The following is a 13,038-nucleotide window of genomic DNA, read 5'->3' on the forward strand; positions in this document are numbered from 1 at the left end:
CCCATCACCTTTCTGTATTCTGTTTCCCATCCCCTTCTTCTTCAATTATCAATATAGCAACCCATATATTCCCTGCAATTGATTAGTTCATAACAGACTCCTATGCTTATGGGTCCATTGCATTACAGTCTATAATTACATGACTCCAACTGAATGACCAACACACTCAAAACTTGTAATTCTCAATAAATATGCCATAACTGCATATAAACTCCAAAAGTTCAACATAGAGCAAAATAAACTTGACAAATGTCCCCATGACTCATTCGAGTCAAAACTAAGCCAAAAGCTCAACAACTCCATTAACTATACAATAAAAGTCATCAAAAGAAATAAAACATAAATTAACCAACGTTTATGCAAATATATGCTCCAAAGGCATGATTAACTCAAAACCCCATCATTAACATTTTCCAAATGAAGACATGATATTTATATCTTCAAAATACTTCAAAACACTATCTCGTGTATTTTCCAGTTTGGTTTATAAAACCTAAGACACCAAGAGTGCAATAGTGTCAAACAATCTCTAGTAATGAAATAATCATCAAAATGACACACTCTCAGGATTTATTTACCAAAGTGTCCAAAAACCCCAAATACAGAGTGTTTCACAATATTTATAAAATCAAATATACCAAATACGCATAACTCATCAAATAACCTATACATTTGATAAATATCAAGTAAAACACATTACTACTTCAAAATACACATTTTGGCATGTACATAGTTTTCACAAAGCAACTTGAATTCACCTTGCTAGATTTAGGCTAAATCTAGGTTTTACCCAATATTCAGCTTCCTCATGCTACAACTCCAAATCTATGGTACAAAGCTCTCAAGAACACTTCCATTTCTCCCAAAACATACACAAAATAGAACTCAAGAGAGAATGAGAGTTGTTGGTGTGAAAGGACCAAACCCTAGAATCAAAAGACAAAGATGTGATCTTACCTTCATCCTCTATGAACTCTAAAATCATCAAGTAAGATTTAATCATCTTTGTTACCATTTGAAAGAGCTTCCAAAGACGAAATCACAGCCTTAAAAGTCGCTCAAATCGGGTAAGAAATGAACAAGTTATGGCCAAAATGAGGAAAACCACAATTTCCGGTCTTTGTGCAGGTCAGGCTTCCTCGTGACTTTCTGGGCGAGTTTAACTCGCGTGGGAAGTCGCCCGAGTCCAAAAATCAGATTTCCGGATAGTCGAGGGCGACTTTTGAAGCGACTTCAGCTCACTTGGCAACCAACTTGGCACTTTATTGCGTTTTTAAGCTGATTTTTCGAGTGACCAAACTTGCATGGGAGGTCTCTCAATGCCTCGGATGACGTTCAACACAACTTTTTTCCATCCCAAATCAATCATGACTCTTGATTCAAAAGCCACAAACATTCAATAATGGCTGGACATCGAATGACTTGCTAAAACAAATCTACACCCTTAAACAATTAACCGTAAAGACACGGGTGTTACAGGAGAGTTCTAGCCTCTCGAATGCCAGCTTCCTTTTGTTTTTTATATCACAAGCATCCAACCATTGATTTCTAGGAATTGTCTTGTTCTTCTTCAACATTAACCAGTTCATAACAAAACAATTTCTATAGTCTCAGTTTCAAGATACTGATTTTAGACGTCTTCGCTAGTTTCTTATAATAGAAATATCCTGGTCTCCATAAAGTATTCTTCTATCTCAACGCAAATATGTTCTTGATATGCTCACCGGGTGTGGTCTATTGGAATGTAAAATGAACAACTCAATCTCACTATCGGAAAATGGAGATTGGTCCGTGGGTCATATTTCCAGGAGATCAATTACAAGGCACTATGTACTCATCATAGATAAACTAGTTTCTTGGAAAAGCAAGAAACGACACAATGTCTTTCATTCGAGTGTGGAGTCGGATATAGAGCCATGTCAAAATGTGTCATGCAAAATGATGTGGGTAAACAAACTTGTAAGAGAGTTTGGATGACTACACACAACTTACTGATACTATATTGTGATAGCCGTCAGCTATTCCCTGAAACATCTTCGATCCAACTTGAGTAAATTAGAGTTTCACTTTCTTGTTTGTAGAAGTATGTTTTCTTTACTTAGATTCTAAATTCTAGATATAATAATCTAATCCTCTCATAATCAATACATAGAAATTACCTGTTTACAATCTTCAAACAGGTTTAGCTGCTCCAGCAATTGCTTCAGGAGTTGGTGCTTTAGCTCCCACATTGGGCACCATTGTCCCAGTGATTGGAGCTGGTGGATTTGCTGCTGTTGCAAGTGCTGCAGGGAGCGTTGCAGGCTCTGTTGCAGTTGCCGCATCATTTGGAGGTGATGAAAGAATCATATTTCATAGTTTGTTTTTCTAAGGTAAATTCGTAGCCTAGTGGGCAGTGATCTCTAGAAAGATCACATGGAAGGTGTTAAACAAGTTAATTGCTATTGGTATATGTATTTCACATGTTGCTTCTGCTGTTGAGTTACATTGATGGGGTGCAAGAACTCATAATTCAAAATCTTTGACCTTTAGTCTTCTTTTATGAGGATTAATGTCACTGAAAGGACACACTTTTATTGATCCAGCTGCTGGAGCTGGACTTACAGGGACTAAGATGGCCAAAAGGACTGGAAGTGTGGATGAATTTGAGTTCAAAGCCATTGGGGAAAACCATAATCAAGGCGTGAGTTCTTTTTCAGCCATTTTTTCAGTTTCTTGAGGAAATATTTCTCATTTAATCTTATATTCCCAGAGGTTGGCAGTTGAAATCATGGTTTCAGGATTTGTCTTTGAGGAGGACGATTTTTTGAGGCCGTGGGAAGGACAAACGGATCATTCAGAAAGGTATATATGCCTTTGGATAACATTCTGAAAATCTCTTTTATTGTCTCTACCCTTCTACTTTTATTTCTATTTCATAGTTCTTAGTGTCAACGCTATGCACAGATGAGTACATCAAAAAGATTAGAAAGTGATAGTTTTCAGTCAATTATTCAGGTATGCACTACAGTGGGAATCTGAGCATCTGATTGCTGTAAGCACTGCAATCCAGGATTTTATTACATCAAGTAATTACTTTAATTTTTAAACTCTAATTGGTTGAGCGATAACTATAGCTGGCAATATTCTCATTATCAGTATATGATGCAGAACTTGCATTAGAATTGATGAAACAAGGTGCTATGATGACAGTGTTAAGCTCTCTTGTAGCCGCTTTAGCCTTGCCTGCAACATTACTGACTATAACGGATATCATTGACAGCAAATGGTCGATTGCTGTGGACAGGTTTTTCATTTTTTGCTATTTTGCTCTTCCAGGATTCCAAATTAGAGTTTCTTGTTTTCAAAATCGAATGGTGGATGCTAAACCAGAATTCCCATTTTAACTTTTACTCAAAACTGAACAAAAGAGTTCTTACTCCGATTTCTACTCATGCTGTTATCAGCAACAACTTCCATGATCTCACCAACGTAAACTGTTGTGATATATTTTTGGCCATTTTGGCTACAAAAATCAAATTTTGGCCATTTTGGCTACAAAAATCAAACCATGATGCTACACTACAACAAAGTCGGCTTTATAGGACGCCAAACATGTCTAAAAATAATAGACTACTTTATAAGACTTAGGTTTATAGGATCAAACAATTGTTCAACCTATAGAAAGGTGTTACAATAGGATGTTAGCACGTATTTGGGCATCAAACAAGTTTGTAGGACACTTTTGAAAGTAAATTGTCCTACTAGTTATTTTATAGAACATGTTTGCGAAGTGTCCTAAGAATACATCTTTCTACCAGACACTTATTTTTATAAGACACTTTTTCAGAAAATGTCATGTAGAAAGACCAATAGGACATTTTATTTTAATAGTGTCCTAAAAAACTTGTTAGGACTCCCAAAAGTGTTTTATCAACTTATACCTTTATATTTGACACATAATTGTCTAGTCCTATACACTAGTCTATTATGACATTTAGACATATTTTACATCATATAAAGCTAATTTTATTTTAGAATGAAGGTAGTGTTGCATAGTTCCATGAGAATCCCACATGTAATTTTGTTCCTCTACCAGATCCGACAAGGCTGGAAAGCTGCTGACTGAAGTGTTAATCAACGGATTGCAGGGTAACAGGTACAGTAAATCAGGTTATTCCATCTACTTGAAGAGTTTCAGAAGAACAATTAAAAATATTTAATTATTTGGTGCTCGTAACTTTCAGGCCTGTGACACTAGTAGGTTTCTCACTTGGAGCTCGGGCAATTTTCAAGTGTCTTCAACATTTGGCTGAAACTGATCACAGTAATCGTCACTTGTTTTTAACGCATAAAAGCTGTTCTAAGTGTTTCTAGTAGATTGAGAGATACTAATTTGCATCTCTTGTATTATTTCAGGTGGAGTTGTAGAAAGAGTTGTTCTACTTGGAGCACCAGTTGCTATAAAAGATGAAAATTGGGAAGCGGTTAGGAAGGTCAAGTATTTTCTCTCTTGTTAATCTCCGTACTAAAAATCATTATTAACACATCTTTTTACATGACACTTGCATTTATAGGACTCAAATAACGTCATATAAAAAGACTAATAGGATGTTTTATTTCAAAAGTGTCCTAAAGAAACTTGTTAGAACCCAAAAAACGGACCATCAACTTATTTTAACGTCTTTACGTAGGCACATGGGTTCTATAAACTTGAGTCTTGTAAAGTAGTCTATTATGACATTTAGACATATCTGATGTCCTATAAAGCCAATCTTGTTGTAGTGTGGCCCGAATTGTTGGGTGCTTGACTTTTCCCACACCAGAAAATTGTCAAATCATGTGCCGCAACTGCTATGAAGTTACTTCATTAAGCGGGCATTGCGTAAATATAAAAGGAGATGTGTTCTTTGCAGGTTGTTTCTGGCAGATTGGTAAATGCTTATTCAACAAACGACTGGATGCTTGGAGTAGCCTTCCGTGCCAGGTACACGTTATGTGGAATCATTGTGCTTCCATGCATTCCAATTATGACATGCTGTATTTTGCTTGATGGATTCTTGCTGTTTCAACATTGATGATTCTGCAAATATTTGCTTAAAATTAGAACATACCCATTTAATATTCATAAGATTTAAGAAAACAGATTCATCCTGCTTACATAAACACAAAAGAAAATTACCCCATTTGGTAAGCAGGGTCCTACCCCTTGTTAGTTGGAAATTTACGGAAATGAACTACATATGAAACGGATTAGATGTTCATTAACATTATCCTTAGGATATTACTAGCCCCCGGTCTAGATGCTATATGGGTTATTGGCTTCATGATTCCTCGTGTGCTCATATTCGAATATCTTTTTGAAGGGTAGATAAAAGAGGGAAAGAAGATAGAATATATAGACTAGAATTGACAGGTTTTGACAGTTAACTGTAGAGGGTATGTCTAGAAATTCGCATTCTATGCATGGTTGCTTCTTCTATTGGTTTGGTTTTAGAGCTGTATATATGCAAAGAGATCGCTTCAGGTGTCTTGCATCTTCTAGCATCTCCAAATTTTTATATTCACATCTCACAAACCTGTATCTCTGCGTAATAGTTATCCGAAATTCTTACATACATGCTTACCATGCTTGAACAGTCTCCTTAGTCAAGGATTAGCTGGAATTCAACCGGTGGATGTTCCTGGAATTGAGAACGTAAGTTTCATATTCGTTATTACGCTTTTTACATGTTCTTCAAGATCTAATATGGCAAAAATTATCATTCGTTGTGCAGGTTGACGTTACAGAAGCCATTGAGGGGCATTCTTCATATTTATGGGGTACCCGAGAGATACTAGATCGGCTTGATCTTGATGGGTATTATCCTGTTTTCAAAATCGCTAATACCCATCATTGAGACTTGCTCAAAGGTTTAATTATGATGAACTAATTCTCGTAGTTTGTAGGGTTGTTTGTGTAGTTCTTTTCATCATGTTGATGAAAAGGAACCATGGTGGTAGCCTCGTGGTAAAATGCATGGCTCTTGGTTCGAATCAAGGGCTTGTTGGTCAGAACCATCAAACTACATAAACATGCATGGCTAACCACATCACATGGTTGGTTTGGTTCTCTTCTGTTTTGGGGTTGCATGGGTTTAGTCAGATTCAAACCAATTAATAATATAGTTCTTAATTTTTTTAAGTGATTTGGTTTTCATGGGGATCAACTTTGTTTTCAACTAGATGGCATTTATTCAGGTGATTGGTGCACACCTACGGATGTAATTTTTCTTTTAACGATTTTGGGTTATTCGGGTTTCAGATTAAACAGTTGTTTTTCAGTTATTTATTTTTTACTATTTTGGTTAAATGAATACTACATTATACTATTATTTTGTTTATTTTACTTGTATATGAGTTTATTGATCGTCGAAGCCTCTTGAAGATTAGGACAGTTGCCTAAAGTAAATAAAGTGAAAATTAGGGTAAATTTTTATCTTTTTCATTAAGATTTTGGTTTAACCAGAGGCCTTTACCTCACCTAGTAAAGATTGTGTCAACCCCTGTTTGGATCTCTTAAGCGATATAAACAGTGACGAAGTCACCGGTCCACACAAGGTCGAATCATTGTCCCTATTATGTACGTAGGTTGGGTTGGCCGGTTTTTGACATTTTTACAACCCAACCCAACCCATACAAAAGTATAAACCAACCCACCCAACCCTTACGGGTTAGGGGGTGGGGGTGGGTTGTCGGGTAGTAATATATAAAAATTTCTACCAATTCTCTTATTAAGATAAACATAGTCTTTTTCACAATAATTACAAACACATCTACAATCCTTTTTTGAAAAGTGATCCCAAACGTTTGAGGTTGTACCTCCCCTTTTCTTCGATGTGTATGGTTTATCATTGTTTCTGATTTTTGGGGAGTTAGTAGTATTCTCCATTGCTCCTATATACAGAAAATAGAATTAATAAAAAAAAATACAAAGTTACAACTTACAACCTACAAGAAACATGAGATTTCTTTATGCAATAAAAAACAAACTTATAACAGCTTTTATGTAGTGAAAACAAAAAAAATTATGGTTCCAACTTCTAGTTTGAAACATACTTCGTATGTTCATTTAAGCTTATACTTCTAGTTTGAAATTTATATTTTGAAACAAAATTTATATGTTCATTTATACAACGAAAACATAAATTTATATAAAGAATAAAAGTAACTTCTAAACAGTAAACATTTGTAGTTCCAACTTTCAAAAGTATCTATGCAAGAGAGAATCATATATTAAAGTGCATATCGATCATTGACATCATACGCAATGCTTGATCTAGTCGTTTCAGTGCACTCTTGTTAAGAAAATAAGGGGGAAATGGAATTGAGGCGTATAGATAGACTACTGGATAGTTCATAGAACGCTAGACCTATTTGGATTAATTTGACTTAGCCTACTTGGATTAATTTTTAGGATTTGGGTTGTAAATTGAACTTATATATGTATATATTTTTTGGGTTGTAAATATAATTGCTGTAAATATTACACACACATACACATACACACAAATATATAGTTCTATCGAAATAATATATATTAGCAGCGAGTTGACGGTTTGGATTGGGTTGAGTTTTATTAACCCAATTTCAACCCTCCTAATTAGGAGGTTTGACGGATTGATAGTTTGATGGGTTGGCGGTTTGACAAGTTGAGTTTAATTGGGTTGTTAACAGGTTTGGTTGGACAGGTTTCGCAGGTTGATGATTTTTTTACACCCCTACTTTTATGGATTAGATTTTTTTTATCGTATAAAGCTTGGACCAGACCAAAAACTGGATTCGTCCACAAATGATAAAAGATTTTTCTTAAGTACGCTATTTTTTTTCCACAAGACTTGCCTCTTTCAGATGAATCGGCCCTGTACCAAGCCAGACCACAAGTCTACGTTCGATCTTACCTTGCCAGATCTGAACCACGTTAATGAGACTTTGAACAAACCGAACTTTCTTCTAACTTTAGTTTTTTACTTTTTAGGACAAAATGTAACAACTTTGGTTTAGTTTCTATATAATGTAACAAACTTTTTTTTCTCAATTAATGTAACAAACTTCTACTTTTCAGCACCAGAAGCCATTTTTCAACTTCAAAGTTCAAACCCTACGTGCAACTTTTCGTGACCTACAAACTATGTTTTTAATGCACCAGAACATCTTTCTTCTGGTTTTTATAACTCCTAGAACTATGCCTTACTTCTTAACAGATTGAACGTCTCACTTTTTTTCCGTCTTGATTACCATTTTATTGTCAAATGCACTCATCTTGATTTTTGACTACATATTTTGATATATTAAAGTTATTTAAATAATCTTGAAAATAATTTATAAATAAAATAATTATAGTTTTTTAATTTTGTAAATGAATACAAGTGTAAATTACATAAACAATTAAGGGAAAAAAAAGAGATATAACTTTTTCCATAATTATGAAATTACATATATGCCTTGCAACCTATATAAAAAACATTGGAAATATAACTTTTCATCTAATCGATGGATTGATTCTCAAGTTTTCAATATAAATCAAATTCTTAATTTTGACGTTACACTATACATCCCCTCATAGAGAGATGAACGATCAAATGTAAACTACCCAATTTATACAAATCATACAAACCATTTTATTCCGTCGATTTCATTGTTTAATCTTATAAAAAATTATTATGAAATTGTTTCATATAATATTTTTTTTGATGAAGTCGTTTTATATATGGTTATGAAATTGTTTCATATAATACTTAATTAAATTTTAATGAAACTGTTTCATTATTTCTCTAAAATTAAAATAATGAAGATGATAAGATCCATGATTAACACCCTCAACAATAAAAATGATTAATCAACCTCTCATAATTACAAAAAAAATGAACAAAATGAAAAATTATGATTGATTGAATGAAGTTTGTACGATTTGTACAAATAACGTGGTTCGCAAAGTAAACTCTCTCTCTCTCTCTATATATATATATATATTCAAAAAATAAGAACTCGATAGCTTGTCATAATCGTGAGATTTAATATTAGCAAATCACTTCCAATAATTAATATTATTTTTTAATAAAATAAAAACAGTAAATTAGTAATTTAATAATCTTATTTTGTATTTAATAAAATTATTTAACAACCTCTTTCTTTCTTTATCCATATTCTCATTTTAATTGTATTATCAAAATGATTAATCAACCTCTCAAATTTACAAAAAAAAATTAACAAAATAAAAAATTATGATTGGTTGAATGAGCTTTGCACGGTTTGTACAAATTAAATGGTTTGTATTTGATCACTCCCCCCCCCTCTCTCTCTCTCTCTCTATATATATATATAGAGAGAGAGAGATTGAGAGATAGGGGGGATAGGGATATTTTGCAAACCATATCATTTATACAAACCGTAAAAACCATCAATTTCATTGTTCATTTTAGTGTCATGAAATTATTTAACATGATAAAATTGTTTCAAATAATTTATTCCTTAACTTGGTACGTATCCATCCGTCTTAAACCATACAACCTACCATCTTCATTTTCCGAACCAAACATCCCCTTCAAGAAAGAAAGGCCTTTGCACTTTTAACTCCGAATACCACCTACTTGCCTTATCCGTACAATGTGGATGGCTCCGCTACGTACCTTTCAAAACAAAAGCTATCGATATCGTTTATGAATGAAAATATATGGAATTGAAATCGAGTTTATGAATTAATGTACATGAAATTGAAATCTTTATTTATCTTTTTGTATATCGATCTTGCTTTACGAAAAAAAATCATGACCACAAAAAAGAAAAAAAAATTTAAAACCATTCGAATTCGTTCATGCAACATCAACAATTTTTCAGTGTCTCGGAAGTCAAGATCCGACCCTTCGTCGATTAATACAGTGGGCATAACAGTCGAGGAGTTGGCACTGCCACCAGCCGAGTCGCCTTTGGTGCCGTGAGTCCGAACACGTCAGTCATATCGATCTCGCTCGGCTTCATCCCGTCCGGCAACTGCCATGTGAACGAATGGAGGAGGTGGGCCACCGCCATCTCCATCGCATACAACCCAAGCTGCATCCCAGGGCAAGATCTCCGGCCAGACCCAAACGGAAGAAACTCGTAGTTGCTTCCTTTGAAATCCGGAGCTCCATTTTCCAAGAATCGAGATGGGTTGAATGTGTTGGGGTCTTTCCAAGCGTTCTTGTCACGGTTGATGGCGTATGCGTTAACCATGACTCGTGTTCCCTTTGGGATGTGGTAGCCGGCGACTTCTGTGGCCTCCGATGACTGGTGGAGGAGGACCGGGATGGGAGGGTGGAGGCGGAGGGTTTCTTTGATGATGCATTTGAAGTAGGTCAGTTTCTCGAAATCAGACTCTTCGACACGGCGGTCAAGGCCAACGACATCGGCGAGCTCCTGTTGTGCACGTTTGAGTGCTTCTGGTGTATGCATGAGCTCCGTCAAAGCCCATTCGATCGCCGAAGCCACGGTTTCAGTCCCACCAAACATCACATCCTATAAGAAAGCCATAATTTACCAAATGTTAATTCTTTATTAAGCAAAACTAATGTCATCTTTTCATATATATATATATATATATATATGGTTGGGTTCACGTCAGACCAGACTGTTTTCGTTAGACCCGTGAAACCATATTTTTACACGTGAAACTGCACAGCAAAAACACTGTGAAGGTTTAAAAAAGTTGAACCTTCACAACAAAAAACACGATGAAGTTTCAAATGTAAAAAGTTGGTGTCACGAGTCTCATGAAAACATGCTTTTCTCATATGATCCCAAATCTATATATATATATATATATATATAATTCTATCGATATCCCATTTTGATGACTTGATCAAGATTGTGGATGTTTGCCCATTTCAACTAATACAATCTGTTTTTATTCAAAATAATATACTAATTGAAGGATAAAATAAGCACAAAATTAATTAATTAGATTAAAAAAACCCAAAAAAAAGACAATTAATTGGGGTTAACAAGAGCATGGAGATGGAATCATTCATGATCTTCACCATTAAATATTTGTTTTATAAGTGAAAACAAAATTAAGAAGATGACATCGGTTGTTATATAAATTTTGTTTTTTGATGATTATTTTAAAATAAATTAAAATCATTAATTATTAAAATGAAGAAAAAGTTTAATGAAATGGGGTCACTTAACTTTACGGCTTCTAAAGAAATAAATTGCATTAAATATTTTTTTTATATAAAATATGTATTAAATATTTAATTTTTTTATAAATAAATAGAATTTATGATTTCATTTAATTGTTATACATGTTACCAAATTGACTCTAAATCAAAGGTCTTTTATAAGGGGAAACGTTACTTAATTTGTGGATTAACACATATTTATATTCATTAGATTATATTTCAAGCAAAATATATATATATAATATTTTTTTTATTAACCAGGATATACAACCCACTATGCGAGCTGACTAGTCCTAGGACGACCACCTACTTTACAGATAACCCGGAGTCACCGTATTTGAACCTCCGTGACCATAAGAGAATTTTTATTCCTTCTTGGATTTGAACCTTGGACCTCCTAATACCTTTGATATTTGGAGCCAAACTCAAACCAATCAAACATCACGGTTATGATTTAATTAATTAATTAATTAATAAATATGTTTATGATCATAAACTTTGTTATTTTTGGTATTTTAACAAAAATAAAATATTAAAAAATAACTCACCATAATAATGGCTTTGATATTGTTTCGCGTGAGCCTAATCGCGTTCTGCAAATCCTCGCCTTCGTTCACCTTTCCTTCTTCACTGTAAAACGCCAACATCTCGTCCACCATATCGTTGTCGGCGTCGTCGCCGGTTTTCTTCTCTTTCCGGAGGTGCTCGTCGATAATTTTATCGATGAACCCGTCTAACTCACCCCGGGCCTTTGGTAATCGGGTGTTCAGTCCGGCGGGGTCGATAAACCCTAGCCATGGAATGAAATCGGCCAAGTTGAAAGCACCAAAAAGCTTGGTGTATTCTTGAAGAATTCTGATGAACTCTTCTTTTCCTTCATGGGAAATCGACCCGAAAGCGGCTCGGTAGATGATGTCATGGGTCAGCCCGAACACGAGCTCACCAAGGTTAACGGCGGAGCCGGAACTAGCCGCCGTGATTTTGATCATGGAGACAACTTCATCCCGAACGGAATCCCATGATTCCGCTCGTTTCCGGCTGAATAGCTTCATGACACAAAGCTTACGCATCTGGCGCCAGAAGGGACCGTAGTTGGCGAACGCCATGTCTTCCCGGTCGTAGGTGAGGTAAGTGATGGCGATGGTGGCCGGACGGTTGGCAAAGACGTTATCTTGCACCTGGAGTACTTGTCTCGCCATTTCCGGTGACGAGACAGCGACTGTATGGCTGAAGCCCATCTTGAGATGAAGCAGACCGCCGTATTTGTCAGCCAAACTAGCAAGACCACGATGGGTTAGTTGATCCATCATCAACATGTTCCCGATCAGCGGCCACCCCCTTGGACCCGGCGGAAGAGGTTTCCGGCGAAAACTGGAAAGAAGGAAGAAAGTTAAGAGAGGGAGTGCAACGTAAAATAGGATGGGCATAGGGTGTAATAGCCCTTGGAGTTGTAAAACATCCATATTTTCCGGCGAAGAACCGTCGTATCGGAATATGTATGTGTGTAATACTACGAAGTGCAACTGAGAGAAGGTTGCCCGTTAATGAAAGAAATAAGGGGATGTATATATACAGGGTAAGGTGGGTGGTTCCTGTTTGAATGAGTTCCAGTTTCCAATTATTTATATTTTTCTAAATTAATTCCCAAATTGTTTGACTTTAATTTTCATTTTTTCATAATATTTTAAAAATAAAAAAGCTAATTTTCTTATCACATATATGATAAATATATATATATATATATACATATATATTTTATGTATATGTCAATTAAAAAATAGGAAAAAATCAAATATAATTAAAATAATGTCATAATTCTACTCTTATTGTTTAAAAGGAAACATGATAAAGAGATTTCAAA

The 13,038-nt window shown here is 35.1% G+C and overlaps 2 protein-coding genes across 2 annotated transcripts in view; one reads left to right on the forward strand and one right to left on the reverse strand.

Moving 5' to 3' along the window:
* LOC112512975 (transmembrane and coiled-coil domain-containing protein 4) overlaps window positions 1-5,879 on the forward strand; it is a 24,137-nt gene extending 18,258 nt beyond the window's left edge. Inside the window, exons 6-16 of the mRNA XM_025119100.1 lie at window positions 2,181-2,333; window positions 2,586-2,683; window positions 2,753-2,844; window positions 2,998-3,068; window positions 3,151-3,286; window positions 4,079-4,138; window positions 4,227-4,312; window positions 4,405-4,475; window positions 4,896-4,966; window positions 5,620-5,677; window positions 5,757-5,879. Coding sequence (XP_024974868.1) covers window positions 2,181-2,333; window positions 2,586-2,683; window positions 2,753-2,844; window positions 2,998-3,068; window positions 3,151-3,286; window positions 4,079-4,138; window positions 4,227-4,312; window positions 4,405-4,475; window positions 4,896-4,966; window positions 5,620-5,677; window positions 5,757-5,879 — 1,019 coding nt within the window. The remainder of the gene's footprint in view (window positions 1-2,180; window positions 2,334-2,585; window positions 2,684-2,752; window positions 2,845-2,997; window positions 3,069-3,150; window positions 3,287-4,078; window positions 4,139-4,226; window positions 4,313-4,404; window positions 4,476-4,895; window positions 4,967-5,619; window positions 5,678-5,756) is intronic.
* A 3,960-nt stretch (window positions 5,880-9,839) lies between these two features.
* Window positions 9,840-12,669, reverse strand: LOC112513261 (cytochrome P450 84A1-like). The gene is made up of 2 exons (XM_025119473.1): window positions 11,726-12,669; window positions 9,840-10,512 (listed from the first exon to the last, which is right to left on the reverse strand). Exons 1-2 carry the CDS (start codon window positions 12,638-12,640, stop codon window positions 9,889-9,891), a joined length of 1,539 nt encoding a protein of 512 aa, XP_024975241.1. The 5' UTR covers window positions 12,641-12,669; the 3' UTR covers window positions 9,840-9,888.
* Window positions 12,670-13,038: the final 369 nt, after the last annotated feature.

This window comes from Cynara cardunculus, assembly GCF_001531365.2.
Source record: "Cynara cardunculus var. scolymus isolate 2C chromosome LG 5, CcrdV1, whole genome shotgun sequence".
In the NCBI taxonomy this organism is placed as follows: domain Eukaryota; kingdom Viridiplantae; phylum Streptophyta; class Magnoliopsida; order Asterales; family Asteraceae; genus Cynara; species Cynara cardunculus.

Coding starts and splice junctions, on each gene's coding strand:
- LOC112513261 (XM_025119473.1), bottom strand. CDS start 12,640: ATGGATGTTTTACAACTCCAAGGGCTATTACACCCTATGCCCATCCTA. Junction 10,513..11,725: donor ATATCAAAGCCATTATTATG/GTGAGTTATTTT, acceptor GCTTTCTTATAG/GATGTGATGTTTGGTGGGAC.